At 40.2% G+C, this 25,880-nt stretch overlaps 1 protein-coding gene across 1 annotated transcript in view; it reads right to left on the bottom strand.

Moving 5' to 3' along the window:
• Positions 1–25,880, bottom strand: part of KCNB2 (potassium voltage-gated channel subfamily B member 2) — a 398,516-nt gene that overhangs the window by 351,768 nt on the left and 20,868 nt on the right. Inside the window, exon 2 of the mRNA XM_019925189.3 lies at positions 17,033–17,703. Coding sequence (XP_019780748.2) covers positions 17,033–17,611 — 579 coding nt within the window. The 5' untranslated portion in view covers positions 17,612–17,703. The remainder of the gene's footprint in view (positions 1–17,032; positions 17,704–25,880) is intronic.

The following is a 25,880-nucleotide window of genomic DNA, read 5'->3' as shown; positions in this document are numbered from 1 at the left end:
CTCAATTGTAAAATCTGATGTTTTGATTTTGAAAGAATTTTTATTATTTTATTTTCAATGTACACATCAAGGAGCAAATGCTGTTCCAAATACTTGTCTCAATCATATGCGCAGAAAATGTCGCCCTTCGTGAAAAACTAGTAATTAAAAACCGTTTATTTCCCATGAGTGACAGTGTTCGTCTAACCTCTCCCAAGTTATAACGTTTCTGACAAACTTGGGAGTTTTTGAGGTTCAGCTTTAAAAATCTGATGGCTGAGACAACATTTACTTTGAGTCCAATTCTTCCTGAACCAAATAATTATTTTCCATCAAATATATTCCTGGTAATGCATCATAATGACAGGCCTTTAGGAGGTCAATGATCTGTGTTCAATTTCATACCCTACTAACAGATACTTAGATAAGAGATGGGAGTCAGTGAGCCCAACCAGAAAGCACAAAGTGGTAGTCGGATCATTTCCCTCTCCCAAAGCACAGGCACTGTCTCGGAACAAGAACAGAGCTATTTACAGCTGCTCAACTTCCGGGCAGTTATATTAATGTTGGTGATAAACACGAAGGCAACCATCGGGGGAAGAGAGATGAACACAGAGGCTGTGCTGTTATCAAACTTGGGAATGGTCAGTTCATTCTTTGATTTTCATCGTTTCCATTAATAGGACCCATTTCCCCAAAACAGGCTTTTTAAGATTTAAATTTTAATTTGCATTCCAGGTTCCATTTATCTCATGTATCACGATCACGAAATTTGGATAAATCAATAAACATTCATTTAATTTGCTGCTTTTCAAGGGTTAGTTGATAAAAATGAGATGAAAATAGTTTATTCCCTATACATGGATGCTGTCTTCACAGTCTAATAAAATTACTTGAAGTGCAACAGAAGAATACCCAAAATTTATGGGGGGAAAAAATTCCTCTTGGTGATAGTTCAAAATGAATTCTTTTGAGTAATAATGGTAATAATCATGATAACACTCACATGTAATCTGTTCTAGGTGGGCTTGTGGACCAGGGATTCAGCTAACTAGCCCATTTAATCTTCACAATAACTGTATTAGGTACAGATTGGTATCCTTGTCACTATTCTGCTGAGAATCTGAGGCTCAGGGAGGTCAGCAAGTCGGCTAAGTGGCAGAGTCAGCCCTCCATCCCAAGTTCATGTTACTCCTGAGCCTGTGCTTCTCATCACTGGGTCACCCCACCTACCCTGCAGCTTCCCACCAGCCACTGACAGGTACAGGCCCAAACATCACCCACCTATGACCTTCTGTCGGGGTGCGGACTCTCAGGTGGGCACTCAAGCCAGAGCAGTACACGGCCCTGCCTGACCCTTCCGACCCCAATTCCTACTTCTGACAGCTTTCCTGATGTCCCACGCCTGCATCAGGCACCTTAATCCCTTTCTTTTTTGCCTTGGTTCATGCTTTCTCCCTCTTCTCCAAATATTTTTCTATCCTTCCTACTTAATTCTCTCTCATTTACAAAGCTTTCCCTACCTGTTAAAAACTGACAAAATTCGATCCTTCCTCTGAAATGCCAAATGCCTGGTGATAAAAAACATTCTCTGATCATTTTATATCTATCAAGTTTGTCTCCCATATAATCTCACGATCTCTTCAAAAATGCCTTTTCCCCTGGTCAGTGCACAAATAACAGCAGAACTGGAAAAATACTTGAACTTGACGGTTTCTTTTTGCAGTGGAACTGCAGAATTAAATTATAATACAATGCTACTAAAAGCTCTTAAAAACTGAGATGTGATAAAGTCAAAGGAGTTAACAAATGAAAACAAATTTACTTTTAGCAGCTATCTCATTAAAATTCTTAGAAGACATATATAAGGCTTAAAAGTTTCTTATGTACAAGGTAGCTCTTCAACCAATCGTTTTATGAATTACTAAATTAAAACATGTCAAAACTACTTCCTAAGAGACTAGGGAATTTAAAAAGCCTCTTTCTAAAAAATCAAATTAGAAAATCCCATCAGTACGGTGAAATATCAGAATAATATCTGAACATGCCTGATGACCAAGTGGCATGCTGATAGCACGCAATTTTGAGACAAAAAAGAATGCCTCATTTCTATTTTTAAAAACCCTCAAACTAGAAGTTTCCAGGAAATATCTTTTTGGATTACAAATAAAAGTAAGTTCTCCCCTAAGTTGACACCATTATGATTCTTTTAGCTGTTGTAGTAAAAACAAAGATGCCTGATCTCCCTTTTTTACGTTATGCCATTAAGAATTTATTTTTTCAGACTCTCTTCATAGTCCTACAAAAAGACATCCTATTGGAGATCTGTCTTAACTCAAATCTTGGAATTATCCACATTCGTGACTTTCCTGAGTAATGGGATAACACAACTTGGGCCCAAGGTCCTCCAAAGGGAGGCTGATTGAATGCAATGAAAGGATCCATCCACCTTCTAGAGGGCACGGAAGGACTGCCCGTCCCTTGGCGGCCAGATCCAGCCCTCCTCCCCTGGTTCACACACAGGCTAAGAGTTTCCAGAACCTGCAGTTCAGATCAAATGAGCAACCCTAGCAAAGCAAAGCCTCTGAAAGCGTGCCTTGCAGCAGCACCTGATGCCTCCCTTTGCATAAACTCGGTGGCGTACAGAGCAGCCTACATGCTACTCTAGATGGAGAATTTATACAAAGTAAAAATGGAAAAACCACATCTATGGCTGTCAGCCTATTTCAAAAACATAAAGTCATTTAAAATGGGTAATAGAGCCAGCTTCCTTGAACTGCCTAAAACAAACAGCGTTATCCAGGTCTAATCCCTGGGATGAGATCCTCAACCTCTACCTACGTTGTTTAATCTTCATAAAGAAATAGAAATACTATGAAACATCTGGTCTTGCCGTCATGTCTGCCCTTCAGTGCCATTTGCTGGCAGGTACGGAGTGGCCAGGAACAGTGCTAGGTGTCAGGAACTGAAGATGAAGGTTTGTAGTCTGATCCCTCAAGTGTGACAACCTAGCTGAGGAGGTGACAGGCAGAGATAGAATCTCTAGATTTCAAGTATAAAGAAAGAGCTAGGGGAAAACACAGGGGAGAATCAGATGGACATCACAGCAGAGGGTCATCTGAGCTGAGACACAAAGAAGGACAGAGAAGGGGCAAAGGGCATTCCAGATGAGGAAAGCAGTGGTGGCCACAGGAGCATGCCAAGTGTGTGCAGGTGTAGCTGTAGCCAGTTTGCAAGGCACCCTGTGCAAATGAGAAAAAACGTATCCCCCCTGGATGGATGGATTGCAGTAAATACCTGTCTTAGACTAGAGCCCTGTCTTCAGGAATGGTTGCCAGGAGCACAAGGTATGGTAAGGCATGTGGCTGGAAAGGAAGGTTGGATAGGAAGAGTCTTAAATGCAATGCTAAGGAGTGCAGGCAATGAGAAATCATTGAGGTTTAGAGTTCAGAACTGACCCAATCAGAGGCATGTTTTTTAAAGGTAATTCTGTTGGCTACATGAAGAATAGGTGAGAACAGGGAGGAAAATGAAGTGAGAAAGTCCAGTTAGTGACATAGCCACAATCCAAGTAAGAGATGTTCAAGGCCTGGACCAGGGCAGTGGATCCAGTGGTCCCGATGGAATAGGAAAAAATAAAATAAAAGTAAAATAAAATAATAAAATAAAAATTTTTTAAAAAAGAAAAAGAATGGGATAAGTAAAGCTGAAAGAGCTTGCAGTAGGGACCAAGTATACATTTAGTGGGAAAAGGAAGCCTCCATGGTTGTAATCAGGATTCAAGATTCCAAAGGTAGTTTCCTCCCTGTGCTAAGTGAGCTCAAGATGGGGAAAATTTAAGCTGGAACTGAATGATGGGTAGTTGTCCTGCATGACACCCAAGGGGTACAGTAGGAAGATGATTTTTGGTCATAAACCAAAGACTTCAATGACTCTTGGGCAGTGACAAGAACACTGGGCAATGATGAGAAAGGAATGATAAATCCAACTGGACAGGAAGAAGAGCTATGGGAAAGCCAGGTTTCCTACGGAATGGATACAGATCCCAGTGTGCCACTTAGTGAGGGACAAGAGACACAAATTTGATATTTCTGGGTTTCAGCCCTCTTAACTGTATAATGGGATTATGATGTCTTTTCACGGCGTTGATATAAAGTAGCGGTAGGCAAACCATGGCCCATGGGCCAAACCCAGCCCACTGTCAAGTTTTACTGGAACCCAGATACACCAATTTCTTTACGTGTTGTCTGGCTGCTTTCACACTAGAAAGAGTTGAGTAGTTGTGACAGAGACTGTATGGCCTCCCAAGCTGAAAAGATTTACTATCTGGCCCTTTACAGAAAACGTTTGCCGACCTCTGCTGTAAGCGGTCAACGTGAAAAATCCCCAAGTTCAGTGTATGACACACAACAGACACCCAATATAAACTCTTTCCCTCCTGCCCTTTCAGGAAGGTCATCCTAATTACTGAAGGGACAAGAAAATGTGGTCTCCACGTCATGACTCTGGACTTCAGGGAATGAGGTTCATTTTTTCCAGGTTGTGAAGGTAGCAATATTGTTAGAAAAAAAAATGGCTCAGGATAAGAGACAGAGTAAAAGGGTGGCAGGAACACTGATGATATTAGGAAGTTATAGCTAGACCTCACAGAGGACTTTGAAAACAGAAGGTAATATAGCCTTGTGAAAAGCATCTGTGACTGTAGCAGGTACCAATTAACCACACTCTCTTTCCCCAGAGTTAAATTTCTACTCGAAACAGAAAGCTCTGCAGATAGTGACAACTATTATGAGGGAGTGGAAAGAAAAAACAGCTTCATTTGCACAGGCAGAGCTCATGGATTAAGAGAGGGCATAGGGTGGGTGAAGAATCAGATTCTCTCAAACAAAGAAAAAGTACTCTTTAGACACTGCTTTTAAAGAGTCAAGAAGAAAAAAGTCTACCTACTCTCAGGCTCTGATGCTTTAGGATAAAGGAACACAAATGCCTGTTTATAAATTAAAGACAAAATGAAGTCTGGATTTTTTAGGTTGCTCTACCTTCTCTCATCTGGACTCTTCACTACATCCAATTTCACTGAAATCTCGTAGACATCACCTCATGAGAAGATGTAGAGCCAGACTAAAGACAAACGTGAAATCCAGACGGAGACAAGGAAATTAAATGGAAACCAAGAGTTGCTCAATAAGGTGTCACCCAAACAGGCCTTGATGAGCAGGACTCTGGAGGGGACCTGCAGGGCTGTACGTGGAGTGGGCAGGGGGACAGGGTTTCTTCTGCATTCGTGTGGAAGTGCTGACCCAGGTAAAGGGGCTGAGAAGCAGGTAGGTAGCAAAGAGGAAGAGAGGAAGGTGAGCCTCCTGAGACAGAGAGGAAATAAGAGCTGGAAGGAAGTAATAACGGCATTTCTTCATGTGGGCTGAGCTGCAATAAGAAAGGCATTTGGATATTTTCAAAGTACCCACTGGTGGCAACATGGCACCTCGGAGAATGTTTCTCTGAACTAAAATTACACCGCGGCCACCCCATCACAGCCAGGTCAGAGTGTCTGATAAATGGCAGAGACTGTCATCTGATCTTCAGACTCAGTTTCAAATGTATGCCTCGAAGGGCAACAGGGTAGAAAAGTTCATCAACACTTTGGCATTTGCCGGATAACTTAACAAAGACAGCGAAACACAGAACCCAAAGCAATTTTTGCAGAACCCTAAGTAATATACCATTTCTTTTTTTTTGAGAACGTAAACATACCCGATATAATGTTAAAATATGCCTATCAGGCTTCCCTGGTGGCGCAGTGGTTGAGAGTCCGCCTGCCGATGCAGGGGACACGGGTTCGTGCCCCGGTCTGGGAAGGTCCCACGTGCCGCGGAGCGGCTGTGCCCCTGAGCCATGGCCGCTGAGCCTGCGCGTCCGGAGCCTGTTGCTCCGCAACGGGAGAGGCCACAACAGTGAGAGGTTCGCGTACCGCAAACAAACAAACAAAAAATATGCCTATCAAAACAGTTTGCTCCCCTTTAAGCTATCTCATTCATAATCTACACACAAAACTTTGAAAAAAGAAGTGTAGGTGATTAGCACTTTGTAAACACGCCATGCAATTGAAAATATTTATAATGGCTCATGAGCAACAGTTTGAAAAATAAATACCAGTGCTTAAAACAGATCTTTGCTTTGAATTTTAATATTACGCATAATGCAATTACTTGACTTATACAATAATTTTCACACCTGCGGAATTCATTTAAGAAATATAATAAAATGTGCTAGCTTTTTTACATAGCAAATACGTAAGAGCAAATTCACGTTATCCTAGATTCTAGCTTACTGTTTCATATTTTCTTTCATTGCCTAGGTAGTTCATTCCATCTACAGCAGAGCAAATTATCACCTTTTGAAAAACAAGACTGTCTATCAATATTTTTCTGCCTTTAAACTAAAAACTGCACTGAAGTAGAACAGGATGCTTACCTTAAAGATATTATGCAGGTCTCTGCTAGTTTCCCAAAGTGAAATTTTCCATTGGATTAATGAAATACATTTAATTTATCATAGCACAAATCTGTTACTACACTTCATAGATAGTGGCATTGATTTATTTTCCAATTCAACCAAAGTCTGTTTGGATACCAATGTATAAGTTAGATAGTCCTTTACAAAATGTTGCCAGAGTCTTAGTGGTAACTCTAAGATATAAACTAAAATATGAATGTTTAAAAAAAAAACTAATTTGAGGAACACGTTTGCCTGTGGATTTAATTTAGATGACAACAGACAAGAAAACTGCACATCAATATCCAAAACCACACTCTAGGTTTTATATTAATTCAAAATAAAACAATGACCAGAAGGTCGGAAGATCTTCCATTCATATGCAAATATCCTGAGGTTGGCCTGCAGTGAAGGATGCTCCAATCAAGCAACCCCATTCAGCGCTGCGCTGGGATTACTTGGCTGTCCTTGGCACTGCTGTGGCGCAGGCTTGAGGAGCTATTTAAAGCAGCATTCAACACTTGTTGTGTTGAGAGTGACTCAACAAGACATAAGTAAAAGCATGAAATCCAGGGTGGCAATGACCTCTAGCAGCCTGAAACAAAATCCTGGGGCAGTGATGGAAATACTTCTTCCTGCTATTCTGGGACCATTAGGACACTTTCCATGGACTTCATGCCCAATCAGGTTATCATAAAACTTTATATTCTGAATGAGCTGTCTTATTTGGATGACCAGTTACACCTACCCTAAGTTACCAAATACAGGTTGAAGTTCATTGCATTTTTGTGCAGGTGGTTTTTTATTATATAGTATGCTCTAATGGAGAGGTGGCAGTGTATATGAGTAACTTTCTCTCTCTCTCTCTCTCTCTCTCTCTCACACACACACACACACACACACACACACACACTCTCTCTCTCTCTCTCTCAAGAACAGACCTAGTTCAGGTACCACTAGGTAAAGGCTGCTACCACCTGGTTTGCCCACCCTAGACACAGAAACTTGACCACAAGCATCAGCTGGATCTATCTACTTCAGGTACCAGTCCTTAGTAATATCCAGAGTTGTTTCATTTAAAGTTTTATAGGGACTTCCCTGGTGGCGCAGTGGTTTAGAATCCGCCTGCCAATGCAGGAGACACAGGTTCAATCCCTGGTCCGGGAAGATCCCACATGCTGCGGAACAACTAAACCCGCGAGCCACAATTCCTGAGCCCACACGCTTAGAGCCCATGCTCCGCAACAAGAAAAGCCACCGCAATGAGAAGCCCGCGCACCGCAACGAAGAGTAGCCCCCACTTGCCGCAACTGGAGAAAGCCTGCGCACAACAACAAAGACCCAACGCAGTCAAAAATAAATTATAAATAAATTAATTAAAAAGAAGTTTTATAAAGACATTAAAGGGGATGATTTAAGAGGGAAAAAATCCATTAATTTTCTGCACTAGCTAAGGAGTTAACTTAAACATAGATGCGTACACAGCTGCAAATAAATAATACACAGGTGCAGAGTCTGATAGAGTTCTGATGTTAGCTTTCAGTGCCTCCTGGAAAAGTTTTAGAGGGATGAGAGCAAACATCTTCCTCTCCCACTTTTCCACTGCCTGTCACTATAGTTCTCTGTTCCCAGCTGATCTATGTCTAGCTGCTTTATTCTAGATTGGTTATTTCTGTGTATCAAAGCTGATAGAGCAACTGCAGAGAAGTCTCCATCTCCTGAAGTTCTTCAAAGTTCTGATTGTAAACTATAAAGGTATCATCAACTACAGTGTTACAGATACAGGAAGTACAGTTTGTCTCCAATGGCCACATGCTCCGTGGAACATGCTGGCGACCATGACCTGGGAACTCCTTTATCCTTCTCAGCTCCACTGCAGAGGCAGGAAGGGTTTTAATGACCACCCAGGCTATCGGTGGGCAAGAATAATTTCCAGGCTGACTGCTGCCTTAAAGGCTCATATCATTCTTAGAATATTTAAATAGGATATTTTAAATGAAGGAGGTGTCCTGTATGAATCTCTGCAATACCATATGATCTTCTCTACAAAATATGGGAACTTAATAGGAGTTAGTATATATGACAATCAGAGGAAAAAAAAGACTGGGAGAGATTAACAATGCCAAGTGGCCAGCTAAGCTCACTATCAAAGTCACTAGTTGCCTCAGACCAACCTTACATTATACAGAATTCAGACTTATGCCTCGGCACATTAAAGATTATCGAATGTCATGGAACTCTAGGGTTAGTTTCAAAAAGAATAAAACCACCAATGCTAAATCAATGCCCAAATCAAAAAAATCTATTGTAATCTATGGTTAATTCATGAATTGTACATTAGCAGTTGGGTTTATTTTTCCCTATGTAATCATATTTTGATCAAAAGGGAATTTTTATTCCAGTAATTGATCTAGAATCAACTTTATTATTTTGAAAATATCTTTCTTATCAGTCAGAATGGTCAATTCACACGAGTATACAGAGTCTCAGTGTTAAGCATGGGTCTTACCTTGAGTCACTAAACAAAGTTCTCTAAGAACAGACAGGCAAATTTTTCTAATCATGAACACAAATTTTGTTTATGAATTTCAACTCTATCATTAAATTTTAAGACTGTCATTTTTTAATTAAAATTATGCAAAACATTTTGCAGAAGATGAAGCATTCCCTAGTGTTACTAGGACAATTTAAAACATATTTCTTCTAGTTCTATTTTTTGCTTTTAATTCTTTTTTTGTTATTTTATTTGAATTCTTAGCATATGTACTTCTAGTGAGCTTCCTCTTTTGTGGAACAAGATGGGAGTGTAGAGGAGTTAAAAATAAATGGATGTTTTTTCTTTTCGATGATCCGATTTATGCAATATTTAATATTCAATAAATGTTCAATATTTTATATGCAATACTTAATATTCAATAAAAATTGGCTAATTTGACATTCCATAATAAACAACCTTATATTAACAAGTTCTTTCGAAAGAGATTATTTCTTTTCATTCTATACGACAAATATTTTTGTCAAATATAACAATGCTAGTAAAAGGGGAAAGATCAACGACATTCAAAGTAGCATCTTCCCATGTTCAGTTCCAATGCAACGAACTGCTCTATCTGTACCATATCACAGCACTAATTGCTAGCTACCCTGAATACCCTAACATGCTGGGGGAAAAGTTAAATAGTAACAATATAAATCCATACGGATGAGGCAGAGACTACCCATCTCCTTGAGTAATCAAAGCAGTTACAGACTACTTTCATACACTTATTAGATGAAACTTCCAGGGCCAAGTTCCACTAGACAGCGTAAATGCTTAAAAGTTAAAGTACGGGCAAGCTCTCTGAGGTCAAGGCATAAGGCACCATGGGAACTTTCTTATAAACTCTTCACATTTGGAAAGTATTTGTTTTGCTTCTTTTTTTAAAATGGGAGATAAAGCTCAGACATGAACACTTAATCTAAAACATTATCCAAACCCTTCTAGAGCCTTCCAAAGCAGAGAGTGTTAAACATTCATAATACTTATGCTTCCCTAAAATAGTACATCCGTCACTTTATAAAGTCTCTCACTTGAAAGAAAACAAATCTGTTAATAACCAAAGCGGGGTACATGGATTTTCAAAACCAGAATATTTAAATACTGCCAATGTACTCTGTTTTGTGATAACATTAGATAATGTAGAAAGAAGTCCCTAGTTTTTTTTTTTCTTTGAAAATGATAATTACTTACTGAGGTTTAAAAATCAAGCTTGAAAGAAATCTGAATGTCTTTTTTTAATATTAATAGAAACCAATGATCTTTCAGAAGAGATGCAAAAATTGCTTGAAGATTAAGACTGGCCCTCTTCAGATGTAACCAACAAGCAAAGAGGAAATGAAAAGTACATGATTCGTGGATAATTTCTTTTTTCAAAATATTCACATGCAAGGTGATCATATAGTTTATTGTCCAAACTGGGGCACTTTTTAAGAGTGAAAGGAGATGTTATAAATAATTAGACGAGGACAAAAGTCTAATAACTTTAACTGGGGTATTTTCAGCAAAACCACGACTTCTGGCACTCTGTATAAGGACATGGGACGTAAACGTTTTATCAATTTCTTCCTCTTTTCTCGCCCTTCTCTTCCTGATCAAATGAGGCCAAAAGGGCAGAGAGTGGTACATGTTCAAGGCAGTTCTTTGGGGAAAGCAAAGAAGCACGGATCTAGAAATAGGACCACTGGAACCAAACAATGGAATAGTTGAGACATTTTCATCAAAACCCAATGTTATTTTCTATCTTATCTGTCTTATTTTCTTATACCTAATTTCTTCAAGGCTTTCAACCTGTTCATCTGCAGGTTTCCTATTTGAAAAAGGAAAAATATATCTCCAAGTGAATCCTCCACAGACTGGCCAAGTTCTGTTAAGTTACCTCCTGTGAGCTCCTCTGAACCCTTGTCCCCTGTTATCGGAAAAGCACAAAAACCTAATCTGTGCAGTGGGGATACAGAAAGGAAAGGCCAAGAAGGGAAAACAGTAAGCATTCAACACAGAAGCAGCAGGAGTGGCACACTGATTAGGCCACTGGCAAGCCAAGGTAAGGAATGGAGTACAGCTCAGTCCCCACAGGGGCCCCAACGTAGGGAGATTTCTGAGTGCACTCACACTGCATTGTTTACTTTGCGGGGGGCCCGTTCATGGTTTTGATGGCTACTGTTATCGTTAATCACTAAGAAAGTCATCAGAAAGCTAAACTGAGGGTTTTGTATGGACGGAGTTGTTCCACTTGACTATATATATATAGACATATATATACTACATACATGTGTGTATATATGTCTCTCTCTATATATACTACGTGTGTGTGTATATATTTACACACAACATGTGAAAATTCTGTTCTTGGACTGAAAGTAAATCATTTATGGCTCTGTTCTCATACCTTCCTTTTTTTCATTCAAAGCATGAGAATAACTTATCCACGTACTAGAAACAGAATCAGAATGTTAAGCATTCTTTTCCTCTTGAAGAGTACACAGGAGTTTTGTCTTATTTGGATTTATTTTCTTTCTACTGTTTCCATGACTTGAAAGGCCCACACTCTAATTCCGTCAGAAGAGAGAGTACGGTTCTCAAGGCTACCATCGAAGGCCAATGAATAGGCACCATCCCCTAGGAAACTCATGACTTCGGTCTCTGGCTCCTCAGAGACCTGGAGCTCCAGGGACAGACGTCCACCCTCACCAGCTTCCTTCTTGATCCAAGGAGGACTGAGGTCTTGGGACCCTTCCCATGCCTGCTCTAAGGGCTGTGCTGCACCTTGCCAGTGATGGTGGCCATGTGGATGCCTTGGAGCCCATGAGCCGATGCAGGAAACACGGTCACCCTCTTCCCTCCATGCTATGCGTTTTCAGTGTCATTGCCAAGAGGAGAAAATTGGTTCTTGTGGGGAGGGGGTGAAAAAAATCTTAGGTATTTCAATAGTGTGTAGCCCTCCAAGATCCACCCTACCTGACAAAACTCGTATTCCTTCATATGCAGTTTCTTTCTTTAGGGAGAATTTAAATTTAGCTTAATTTTTCTCCTTAGTGGGTCATTACTGAAAAAAGTTAATAATTCTCTCATCAGTCATCCTTTCCATTTTCCTGAGGATGAGAGACGGAGAGAGAAAAGGGGGGTGGGGAAAGAGAGGAGAAGAAGAGAATGGGAAAAAAATGTACCCCTTAAATGAGTGACAGCTGTGGATAAATGGGGAAGTTGGAGAGGGAAGCAGATAATCAGTAGTGGCCCCCATCGACCCTGGACCCTGCCCAACAGGGCCGCTGGGTGGCGCTCTGTACCTGTAGCTGTACTGGCTCAGATGATCAGGAAGGTCCTTCTGCAGATTTCGCCTTATACTGTCCTTTTCAAATAAGGGCTGCTTACAGTCTGGTTTCCTGACCAGACCCCTGGGGTTGGCCTGTTGGCCAGCACTGTCCTGCACACCACGTCCACTTACTTTCCGGACTGAGGTTTGCCTCCTGGGCTCAGCCATTCCTAACTGGGTTTGCCTGAAGACCCGCTGACTTTGCTCTTGACCTTCCTCAGATATCCTAGTGAGGGCGCTGTAGGGTACTGAGTCTAGTTCCATTCAGCTCTCAGGTTGGCTGTGCTTCTTCCTGGTCATTTTTCATCCAAGAGGCTGATAAGCCCTCCTGCCGTAGAACACGTTTCCCTTACATAAACACTTTCAAACACCTCTTAGACCCGAGTCGCTGTACGCAGTATCTAAAGGGGAATAGCTACTGCAATTCCTTTGGGAAAAGGCTAAAGAAAAGAGGAAAATGTTTCCAATTCAGAGGCTGACTAAATTGTCCTGGGCTGGAAGAGGTACCGGATCAAGTCTAATTCCAAATAACTGCGCAGGAAACTGGCAGCCAGTTAAGCCCATGCATGTTCTCCTCCCCTTGCATGTTCCTATGTCAGGCATCCCAGAGCCTGCAATTCCATGTCACGGCAAACTAGAGATTTGTCCCAGCCGTTCCCCAGGCCCATTTAGCTGGGCCCACATTCACAAACAGCCTCTAATGTACACTTTGTACATTATCTCCAGGTGAGGGAAAATACACAGTCACTAGATACAGAGGACTGAAAAACAAAGTCCATCCCACAAACATAAACTCGGGTCCCATTACTAGATCACACCACACCTCAGAAAACTACCAGTGTCTCTTAGTCCTGTTACCATTTTGTGAAAAGTACAATTGTATTGCATGGTAATCTGTGAATGTATAAAAATGTTAATTTGTTAAACAGAGACATTTTAAATATATCACACTTTTAAACTCTATTTGGCATTTTTCAGTTATTAATATACTAGAAAGTTCAATTAATAGAAATGACACCAAGGAGCATGTTCTATAAGAGCTGAATTGCTATTGTCCGGGTCATACCCAAAGATGGTATGACAGATCAGCTGGCCTTGCAATAACTTCATATAGCACAGTGGATACACCTAGCATGGGCTGAACAATTACTACTTAATAGATTACTGAGCATTTAGTCCATGTCACTGAATAGATATTTTAATATACTGTGGAATATTTGATAGAAAAGGTCAAAGTTTTCTGCTATGCTAGGGATTTGGCAAGTAATCTCACAACATTTATATTTTATTACAGAACTATTATAAATTATAAAATACAGAAAAACCAAAAGAGAAAAAAATCAAGTATTTTCAAATATATGAAATCCCTGTTTAAGCTAAGAGAGCATTTTTTAAATTCTGGAGAGAAGGGAGTATGTTTCTACACGTCTAGTCTAATGTGTATAGCACACAAAGAACAATCTATATACATTCAACTGAATTACCAATTATTACTGAATAAGCGATAACTGAAAAGGCAAGGTAAACAGATACTTTCCTCCAAAGATACCTTACCTCACAAGCAAGTGAGAAAAAACACATAGATTCCAAGCATTCCTACACAAGAGTTTCACAGCACAAGCAGGATCCTGACGTACCCACAATATAGTGAGGGCTAGAGTACCACCCAACTGAAGCTTTGACAAAATGAACTTTTCCTAAGTTGTAAAAATACTATTCACACATTTTCACACACACATAGCATTAGCACTCCCCACACCAATAATTATCCTCGAAAAATAACAAGTTACATGACTTGCGAAGAGTACAGGAAAGGTAGTGGTTTACATAAGGCATCACACAGAGCTATTTTTAAAAGGCTCCAAACCTCAGGCAAATGAACAATGCTTTCACTTAACTACCATGTAATCAAATGTAAAGAATTTGCATAATATTTCCCTATTCAAACAGAGAGGGAAATGTAGACATTTAAAGAAACAAACACAAATCCTTTATGGAAATTTAGTAGAGAATCTGCCTAGGTTAGCAGAGATTCCCGTAGCTTGATTAATAATTCGGAACCAACGGAACCAAATTTATTATTTATAACTACGTAAAAGTTTCCAAAACCAAGGTCCTTGGCTGGTGGGTATAGTTTGTAGGTAGATATCTTATCTGTACATACATAGTTTGCAAACATAATTTGAAGCAAGTTTAAATACTCTGTCTGATGTACAGGGGTATATAGTGGTGTATTACAGACAATAGGCCATTATCAACATCATCTTCTTAGAGATAAAGACATGGCTCTGCATTGCAGCACTATTTCCAATAGCCAGGACATGGAAGCAACCTAAGTGTCCACTGACAGATGAGTGGAGAAAGAAGATGTGGCACATATATACAATGGAGTATTACTCAGCCATACAAAGAAACAAAATTGAGCTATTTGTAGTGAGGTGGATGGACCTAGAGTCTGTCATACAGAGTGAAGTAAGTCAGAAAGAGAAAAACAAATACCGTATGCTAACGCATATACATGGAATCTAAAAAAAAAAAAATTGTTCTGATGAACTAGGGGCAGGACAGGAATAAAGATGCAGACGTAGAGAATGGACTTGAGGATGTGGGGAGGGGGAAGGGTAAGCCGGGACGAACTGAGAGACTGGCATTGACATATATATGCTACCAAGTGTAAAACAGATAGCTAGTGGGAAGCAGCCGCATAGCACAGGGAGATCAGCTCGATGCTTTCTGACCACCTAGAGGGGTGGGATAGGGAGGGTGAGAGGGAGATGCAAGAGGGAGGAGATATGGGGATGTATGTACACGTATAGCTGATTCACTTTGTTAAACAGCAGAAACTAACACACCATTGTAAAGCAATTATACTCCAATAGAGGTGTTAAAAAAAAAAAAAAAGACATGGCCCTGTGTCTAAAATTTAGAGATTAAATTAACTCCCTCATCTGGGAAATGAGATTACTGACCTTTTCCCATCCTTAGCAGAAATTCTTCAGAAAAAAATATGTATATGTTTGAATTTTTTTTCTATAACAATACTTAATTTTAGGTATGTGTTAGTAATGTTATCAGCAAATAAATCACATGAACCTTTCAAATTTTCTTGGATTTAGCTGTTATTTTTACATACTTGGTTACCTCCCTCTGGAACATCTCGTGGTACAATGATTTATTCCTCAGTTGCCTAAAAGCTCTTAAGAGTTCATCTGACACCCAAAACACTCCCTTAAATCCAGGGTTTATCTCATTCTGCTTCAAAATTCACACCATATTTTTAGTAGTAACTCAAATGTGTAACTTAAACACTTGACATTGGAAAGAACAGTAACCTTTCTCAACCAAATCCCACATCTCTCTCTTTCCTACAGATGAAACAAAAGTAAACAAATTATTCATAACTACAAAAAGACCTAATTGAAGTATTTCATTTGCCACAAAATGTGCATTTCCTCATTTCATACAGCAGAAATAACATTTTATTCCATTTAGTTCCACATCCCGGCAAGAAAGTAAAATGACTTTAGGAGTCAAAAGATGCAAAACTAGAACTATCAATCGGGGCAAGAAGACAGCTTTATGATCGTCTACATTCAGCCAGTTATTTACAATATTTAGATGGTGTAGACTATCACGGAGAATTTTAATTTCCAGTCAAAAAGCACAGAGAAGCAATTATACTTCTGTCATCTTTACTGTTTATAAGAAAAGACAATTGAAAACAACAGTAATCCAAAGACTTTATAGGCTAACACACTCTTTTCTCTTCTCTGCTGCATATTCCATTTTCATCTAATCTGCATGAAGTATCAATACTGCGCTTCTACGGTTACAGATGACTCTTTTGGCTTTTTTCTTACAATTCATACTGAAATAAAGAACTAAATATATGAGATGAAAATCAGTTTGCACTAACCCTCAAAGCTCTAAATCGAAGTAGATAAACAGAGTCACGCCGTTGAATTAAATACTGAAATTGGTGGCCAAAAATTTTACTCTGAGATTTAGATGTATGCAGGCCCAATGGAAAAATATGAATTGACCTTCGTGTTCAGCAAACACTCTGTGAACTCTGAGATATGGGAATACCTCCGTTGTGGACACATTTATATACCAACAGACAGAAACATCACTGTCAGAGTAGACCTCACAAGGGGAGGTCAACGGATTCACGCTGACATTGATTCATCCCTACGCTGCTTCGTAAGCAGCTCCTTCCTCATATGGGAGCCCCAAGCTCACTGTGCTACACGGGGCCACGCTCTCCAGTCTCCCCAGCACCTCCAGAGAACCAGACCAGGAGGCACCTCCTCCACCTTCAACGACAGCACCTGGCTTCTCTTTGGGATGGAGCCCAGGCCTTTCTGCAAGACTCCACGCCTGATGGATCTGAGCTGTGCTCTCTCCTCAACCTCCAAGTCACCAACCCCAGGCAGCGCCAGGGTGACCCGAACTCTTCATCGCCCCGCTGCCTTAGTCTATGCCTACATAATAACAACAGTTAGGAAAGAGTAATGCCATCGTATGCCTTAACAGAAAGAATAACAACTCGACTTGACTCCATAAGATCTTGGAAAGGATGTCTCCCTGCACAGCCATCCTGGGTTCTCTTACCCAAACATCTTAAACGAAGAAAACCACGCTCTCCAGAATACAGGTACCACCTTTTCGGACGGCGCACAGGAAAGCGAGCAACGCTCTGCTTTTCGTACCTTTGCAGCCACGGAGGAGTTGGGCTTCTCCAGCAGGTCCCACAGTTTCTTCCTCTTTTCAGGGCAGCACGTGTTATCAAACTCTTCACCCTCCCGCTCGCGCATGGTCTCCGCCTCCCGCCGCAGCTCTTCGTTCATCTGCTCCTTCTTTTGATGATACCTGGCTTGGCAACAGGATTCTAAGTAGATCTCATCGATCCCCCAGTAATCAAGCTCTTGGCCGAAAGAGAGAGCGCACATTTCTTCCATCATGTGGAGTTTCCCTGTCCGGTAGAAATTTAAAATGGAAGTGAAGGCTCCAGGGTGCCGATCGAAGAAATACTCGTTCTCGTTCAGGTTGTAGTCATCGCACACCTCCAGGAGGCTCTCGTGCGTGTTACAGTCCCGGAGCTTCCCCAAGCGGGTCCTGGGCAGCCGGTCCAACGTTCTCCACAGGACCTCGTGGTTGAGGCCCCCCACGTTGATTTTCACTCTACGGGAGCACGTTTTGCTCCTAATGATGTCCACCGGTTCCGGTGGAAGAGAAAGTGTCGACCTTGATGTCTTCCTGTTTAAGCCAGGGGGCGCCTTCTCTGCCATTTTGGACTGAACAAAGGGTCCTCAAAAGAATGGGCCGCGGGAAGGTCAACTCAAGCAATATCCCTGCGCCGCAGGCATTTCCACGGATGCACCTGGAAGAAAGCAACCACAAACCCTTTGGTTACTTGCATTTTTCCTAAAGCATCTCCTATTCTATGGGCTCACTCTGTTGTTCGTGCATAACCTGGAGGTATAATATTAATTACCGTCTCTCGATGGAGATGTACATCTTTGCTTTCAGGTATAAGGAGGAAAAGACAACACAACGTACTATGCAGAAGCAGCTGTGTAGTCAATTTCATACACCTATAGGTTGACAGCTCCCAAATTTGTCACCAGAGACCTCTTTCTCAAACTCTAGCCTAAACTACCCCTGTGCTAATCAGCTCTTCCCAGATAAAACACAGACACCTTCAATTAAATTGACCACACCTCCACACACAAGCTAAAACTCTGAGAAATCCTGATCTATCTGTCCACATGCAAATAAGCACCAGGTCTTAACCAACTGTACCTCCTAAACATTGCTGAAGCCCTCCACCCCCATTACCCAGTCCTGGGTACCACCGAACCATGATGCTGATTCAAACCCTCAGCATCTCTTGCCTACGTTTCTACAATAGCACCTGAAACTGGATCCTGAGCTCTGGTTTTATCTACACAAAAACCGTTCTCCACACAGCTACTAGAATGATCTAAGAAACACATTTGACCTTACCATGCCCTACTAGATCTGACCTATCTCTCCACCTTCACCTCTCATTCCTCCCTCATCACCATATTCCAGCAGCCCCAGACCATACACACTGTTTTGTTTCAAGCTCCTGGCCTTCGTTCATGCTGTGTCCTGGAAGGGCCTCCACCTTTCCCATCTCCCTTTGACTAACTGTGGCTTGCTCTCCAAGACTCAGCTCAGATAACACTTCCTCTAAAAAGCCCTCCATAATACATCTCCTCTATGATCATGTACTTCTGTGAACGTCTCTTCTATTTCATCATGCCACTGCAATAACACCTTTCCCAAGGATGCTGGGAGCCCTTGAAGACAAAGACAATCTTCTCTGTTATATCTTTATCACTGAGCACAGTGCTTATATATTGTGAGGGTCCGATAAATGTTAAATAGTCAGTTCTTTAATTGTTTTCCACGAGACAGCTGACAAGAGAGCTCGTGGGGATAATGTATATGGCCAGAAAAATGCATAAATGGAGTCATTTGGATCACCTGACTAAAATGCATCTATGTTTACGTTATGTGTATATATGTTTGTGTGTACATAAGATATGTCAGAATGTGTGTGTGTGTTTATATTCTTTGACCCACAGCTCTTTTCTCCTGTGTACTAATTCTTTAAAACATGACTGCTCTACTGTTCCCTCTTATTGATCTATTCTTCTGATCTGCAGCAGTAAGCATCTTCTTATTTGATCTTCCCCTATAATGTTTTTGCAGAAAACCATGGTGCTTCAAGCAATTCATCCCAAATACCGCTTTCAATGTAAAACACCATGTTTCACACAGTCAATGGCTTATACCAAAGGGAAAAGCTTTTAGATTTAAGAGGTCCTTATAATTAGAATTCTCTTTTAAGATACACACCAATTTTGGCATGTCTTTGGTTTCTCCGCTCCTGTAAGTTAAATTTATTTCTCCACCTGGAAGCCAAGTATTCTCTCAAATGAAAATAAGTCAAATTTATGAAAAAAATGTAGCTGGACTATGTAAGAAGTATTTCAAATACGGCTAAGAAATATACTTGAAATGGGAGTTTTTTCAACTACATAGTTACAGAGATATTTAAAGCGTATATATACACACTCTCATTGCAGATGATAAAAATGACTATTTTTACAATAAAGGAGAAATACAATAATTTGGGCAAGTATCAAATTTTCTAAGCCCCAATTTCTTAATCTACAAAATGAGGATAATAGTATCTACTTTATAGGCAGTGTTATGACAATTAAATGAGATAGTTTATGTGAAGGGCTCAGTACAGGGAGGTATATCTGAATAGAATAAGAAAACTCACATTCCTCCTTTAAGTGTAGCTTCCAATCGACTGCACAACAGCTATGATTAAAAGCTATACTGATGTCTAGTCAATAAATGCTAGCATTTAAATTCTTTTCCCTTATACATACGTTCAGTCCCCTCTAATGGATTTTAAGCCTATAAGGCCAGGAATCATTGGTCCCAGTTTTTCTCTACCGAGCACTGTACTTACATATAGTGGGTAATAGCATGTAACCTTGATGCCACTGATGCCCACGTCGAAATTTTGTATTCAGATGGCAATGGACCACACACACACACACACACGTATACACACACCCCACATACAGCATGCAAGAGAGGGCACAGTAATACTATTAGGATCGGGCAAAAAAACTGAAAATATTAGAGATGGGCAATTCGAGTGGTGAATCTGAGTGTCTGTTCTCCAGCAAATTACTTGGTTTCGGGTGCAATGATATCTCAGCCATCCATATAGATTATGTGAACGGCCCATATGAATAATAAGCAGGAAGTTAACCCATTTGTAATTTGGCCACACATAAACATACAATGAATTCACTCTTTGTAGAATATCATGACTTACTAACGTGAAGAAGCGAGATGGTCTTTGAGCTCATTATGGTATCATATAAGAGGCTTTCCAGAAAGACTGAGAGCAAACTCCAGAGCAGTACAAACATCTCATGTTTACGGTCAAGGGCTTACTGTGACTTCCTTTCTTGTAAAAGCCATTACTAAAAGCATAAATGCTCTGTCATAGTTACCAGTAGGTCACCATTTATTTCAAATAATTTCACACTCATGATCTGCAGTGAATTCCCCTTTTTGTAGAATATGTGTCTCAAGTGAAGAGAGGTCATAAGACTTAAATTTCAAAGTATCTTCTTCACTAATCAAGAACTTTCTATTATAAGAAATTCAGTGTTGATTACAAACCTCACAATAAAAGACAGCCTGAAATTCAACGCCCTCTCTTCAAAGCAGGGGTAGAGAAATTTAGCATGAGTGAACGTAACCTGTTGATTTTATTTTCTTAAAGACTTAAAGATGATCTGCTCTGATTATTGTTACTGAGATTAAAAATTTTTTATTCTCCCTGGGCAGAATATTCTGCTTGTGACCTGGTGAAGAGTAGAGACTCAAAGGTGTAAGTTCTCGAGCAGTTGAAGAGCTGTAACTAGTGTTCAGAGTTAATCAGCCTTTCAGAATAGTCAGAGTACACAAGTGGTCACAATTGTAAGCCTGTAATTCAGGTCAAGCCCTGCTCAGCAGTGCCTTAGAAACGCGCTGAGCCTTTCTGTCTACCTGCCCACCCGTCCGCCCACCCTTCTTCCTGCTCTCTCTTCCTCTGTATTTTTTCTCTCTCATTTTCCCATCTCTATTTCTCCACCCCCAACTTATCTCTCTTCGGTTTCTCTCCCTCTCTTCCTACCCCGTTCCCTAGATCTTTCTATCCTCATGGCCTCTTAACCAACCACAAAACCAAACTCTATCTTTTCAAACTTGTACATACTTTGTGAGGTTTTCTACATCCTTAATAAGAAAACCTCCTGAGCTGAAAATACCATGTTTCTCTCCAGAAGAAGCAAAAAACATCTAAACCAAGTTGCTTTTCACGGGAGGTTGTATGAGATTGCAAAAGGGGTTCTGCTGGGCTTCCCTGGTGGCGCAACGGTTGAGAGTCCGCCTGCCAATGCAGGAGATGTGGGTTCGTGCCCCGGTCCGGGAAGATCCCACATGCCGCGGAGCGGCTGGGCCCGTGAGCCATGGCCGCTGAGCCTGCGCTCCGCAACGGGAGAGGCCACAACAGTGAGAGGCCCACGTACCGCAAAAAAAAAAAAAAAAAGGGGGTTCTGCTCTCAGGCTCACGACCCCTGGGTCTAGTTGGGCTGCCCTCCTGCAACCCCCTCACCTTTCTGGTTGGACTTTCAGTTTCTTCATGCATCAAACCATGGCATTTCCATGCCTACAATTCTTTCATTTCCTATGACACTTGGTTAATTTTTTCCCTCTCGCTATGATTCTGTGGCCATTGCCACCCTTCCTCTCCAATCACCATCCTAACTCTAGATAGAAATAAACATAACATAGTGCCTCAGATCCATGAAGACATTTTTTCATGTCTAGTTTCTTAAGAAAAGGTGGTTTTCATATTTCATTTCAAGAGTCCTTTAATATTTATGAGGGCTTGAAACAGACTGCATTCAGAACATCATAAAAGTTTCATTCATTTTATTTAGTGTTTTTAACTTTCCATTTTTAATCTGTTCTTTTCTGCCATGTTAATTTTATTTCTAGCAATGAATCTGTCCGTTCACTGTGTCTTGCCACTCTTGAGAGCTTGCAAAATTTTTGTTTTTAATTTTACTAATTAAAGTGGATATGATGCTGTTTTCTCACGTTTAGTTTTATAAGTGAAATGCTGTCTACCATAATAATTTTATCCCATGAGAATCAATCATGTAATTCAATTTAGTGTATAAGTTTAATATAAAATGTAATAATTCCATGTTTAAACTGTGGAGATGTTATACAACTGTGTAGAATTTATATACACAAAGAGATATAAGCTGAACACACATTTTTATGTCAAGGTCAGAATCTCAGTGAATTTTTTCTTTGGGCTGTTTGCTGGTTTATTTCCCCTTGTTCAATCAATTCGAAGTCAAGCTTGCAACAATCAGTCGACCAGTTGCAAATGTACTAAACATCCCTTCATCAGTCTGTTAGAGAAAAAAGCGACTCTTGAAACAATAAACAACATTCTCATTTTGCACAGCTGCACCAGGCTCCACCAGCAGCATGGAATTATGCTGCCACCCGTTCAGGGCTCAACCTGACAAAACACAACTTTCTGATCATGGCATCATTATTACTGCTTGAGACTCCAGGTCTGAGGCAGGGGAGTTGTGGGGGGGAGGGATTTTTTTTTTTTTTTTACTGTAGTCTCAAAAATACTACCATTATGTCATATACTTGATACTTCCTTAGTGTAGCAAGGCAGGATAAGTCCCATGTGTGATTCTGTGAAGATGAAAAGCAAATCTTTCTAAAGACCTAAGTGATGTTTACCATTTCCTTTCTGTGTTGCTGGTACGAGCTGAGCACACACTTGCAAACAAGCAGCTCCTAGACCTTTAAGTGTAAATCACTCTATGTATAGCTCTAAGGCATTTTCTTATATTTTTATGTATGGTATTAAGTAGTAAATGCATGTTTTTGGAACAGCTACGTCTGTTTCAGAGAGTCGCAAAGATTATTTGCAGTAGCTATCTGCAGAGAAAGGCGCCAGAATGGTTAGCTGAAATGTAATCAGTGCTTAAAAAAAATCACTACTCACTCAATTTTAAAAAGCACCTCCAGAATTTACTAAAGAAAAAGAATAAATTTATAACTAGTGAAAAACAAATCAGATTTATTTTAAAGTAAGGTCCTGGAAATCTTCAGCTATCCTAAGAAATTCAACAAACCTACTGAAGTACTTTAGAACTTGGGCAGAAATACTAATGAATTTATACTGTTGATTGTTTTTTAATATGTCAAGTTCTAGTAATAACCGAAACACTATCCTTGTCCTCAGAAAAGTGGAAGTAGCATTTCTTTCCTTCAGTGAAAGGCTGCTAATATCAATAGGTTCCTCAATTTTAGCATAACTATTTACTCCTTAGTTTAAAAAAAAATCCAGGACTTTTATCCTTGGTATACCCGATGCTTTTTTTAGATACACTCAAACAAAATCCTAAAAGCTTTGCTTTCAGTGGTCAAAGGAAGCACTGTGTTGCAGTATGAAGGAGAAAAGACAAGTAATAAGTAGAATATGTAATATGAGCATCTTTCCATATCATCAATGTCTCCAACTGACCAAATTTATAAACTATTTTATTTAGACACATAATATGAATTTTCTTCACCAGAAGACAGAATTATTTAAAGAATTAGCTCCTATATATACATTTGCTATAATTAGAGAGTAAAACACTAGGTTTGCCTTTAGAAAAATGGCCTTTTATAAGACACAGCTCATGAAAAATCCTTCTCTATGCTGAAAAATATAATACTAATGTTATAGTGCATCTTAGACCTTTTATAAACTACAAGGTATAGTTGTGGCTTGAAATTTTCAGTCTGTTTCAAAACCCACCAAAAAAGGCTCAGACTTCATATGAGCATTCAGCCATTCAGCTGGTGGAAGATTTTCTATTATGACAGTAAAAGTGCCCTTTATGTTGGGGCCCAAGACATGTTCTTTTAAATGTCTCCTTTTGCAGAAGTCTTCCCAGAGTCACAGTGGAGTGCAGGGGATAAATAAAGATGAAAGGCGATGAGAAAAATAAAAAAGGCAACAAACAGAGAAACTATTGGCGCCACTGAAAGGAATGGGAAATGAGGCTGGGCCACCCTGTAATATCCTGATAAAAGAAATCACAAACTTCAGTCGCTACCTGGGGTTCTCTGTGAATGATACAACCTTCTATTTGGGTGACTGACTTCAATTTCATATTCCATCTCGGTGTGTGGCATAAGTTAGATTTAGCCTCTATGAAACCAAGTAAAAAAAAATGTTCATGAAGCTTGGATAGGATTTGAACTTTTTTTTTAAGGTTTCTTCCAATAAAATTAAATTTTAGATCATGCAATGGTTGGTCTGGAATGTTTAGCAGTAAGGTTCTTGCCAAGGGATGTTTCTCAATGGGGCTCTGTTTCATAGTAAAAATACACTTTTCAACTACATTCCGGTCCCTTACTTCTCCACAACCAAACACACTGTAGGCAACGGAGCTTTTATTAAAAGCTCCAATACTGAGTCAGATTTGAGGTTAGTTTCTATGACTTAAACGTATACCGTGCTTTAGATAACCCCATGTTTGGAGACAGGAATCACAGTATGTGGCAGAAGAGAGCTTGGATGTGATCTGGTCCAGTTTCCCTATTTACAGCTTTCAAAACTGAGATCCAACAAGGCCACGTGACTTGGCTGACCTCTCTCTGGTAGTTGCTGAACTTGGACCAGAACCCAGATCTGCAGATGCCTACGTAAGTCTCTTTCCATTACACCCCAGCTCATTATTCTTTGCTTTTCACCTTCTAGTGGAAGTTTTAAAAAGCTTTTGTTTCTTTGTCTACACCCATGTCAAAACACTGGACTCAAACGACACTAAGTTGAGGCATGTTATCTCCTATACACAGCTTGTTTCTTTAGAGGGTAATGACTGCAGTCAGGCAACTAGACTGTTCTCTTCTGAAGACAGATGCGCTTCACAGAATCGTTCTTCCCTTGGCTTTGCCTCCCTAGGGCCGGTGTTTAGGATAACTACCTCCTTCGGCTCTGGACCCCTGCAGTCGGTTCTGCACGCTGCAGCCCAAACAGTGGTAGATCCGGGCCATCTCTAGTAGAACACGCTTCCACGCTTCTAGTCTCAGGATAGACACAGAACAATACAAAGGCTGCAAGGTCTGTCCTCTACTTATCTCTGCGGTTCAGTACCTTCCTCCCTCTCCCTGTGTCTCTGTTCTAACTTTTGCTTTCATTTCTTTACACGTGCCATTCGCCTTCTGCGACAGGGAATTTGCACATCTTCTATTTTCTCCCCCCGTCCCCTTCAGATATTAACTCAAGGATCACATCTTAGTCAATACCACCTGACTTCCTTGAATATACAGTCATCCTCCTATTTTAAGAACTTATATATAATCAGATACCTTTACCTGGACCACTGGTCACAACAGGAGTTTTAAGTTTGCTGGGATGAGTATTTTGATTATGTGATTAATATCTATCCTCTCCACTAAACCAAGTTCCTTGTGGGCAGGATCAAGTCGGATTTGATTTATCATTGTATCCCAGGTGCCTGGCATACAGCAGACACATAATAAATATCACGTGAATGAAAAAGTCAATAATCATTTTATTTAACATTTATTTAACAATCATTTTCCTCTCCTTCCAGCTACCTCACATTACCTGCCACTCCCCAAACCCAACATGACTTTCATGTACGAAAAGCTCTTTTCCAAATTCTCCATCTGATAAACTCTTACTCGTTATTCAAGGTCAAGAACAAATATCTTGTTCAGGGAGAATTCATCTCTTCTGCCACGCTGGGTTAAAAGTTTGCTCTGTTTTAATGCTTTTCTCATTATATCGCAACTATTCACTTAGAATTCTTTCTTATTCATTCATTTAGCAAATATTTATGAGCCTTTACTCTGCTTGAGGTGACACCATGGAACTTATATTCTAGTGGAGGT

This window comes from Tursiops truncatus, chromosome 17, assembly GCF_011762595.2.
Source record: "Tursiops truncatus isolate mTurTru1 chromosome 17, mTurTru1.mat.Y, whole genome shotgun sequence".
Classification (NCBI taxonomy): domain Eukaryota; kingdom Metazoa; phylum Chordata; class Mammalia; order Artiodactyla; family Delphinidae; genus Tursiops; species Tursiops truncatus.
This window is presented reverse-complemented; position numbering and strand designations above follow the sequence as displayed.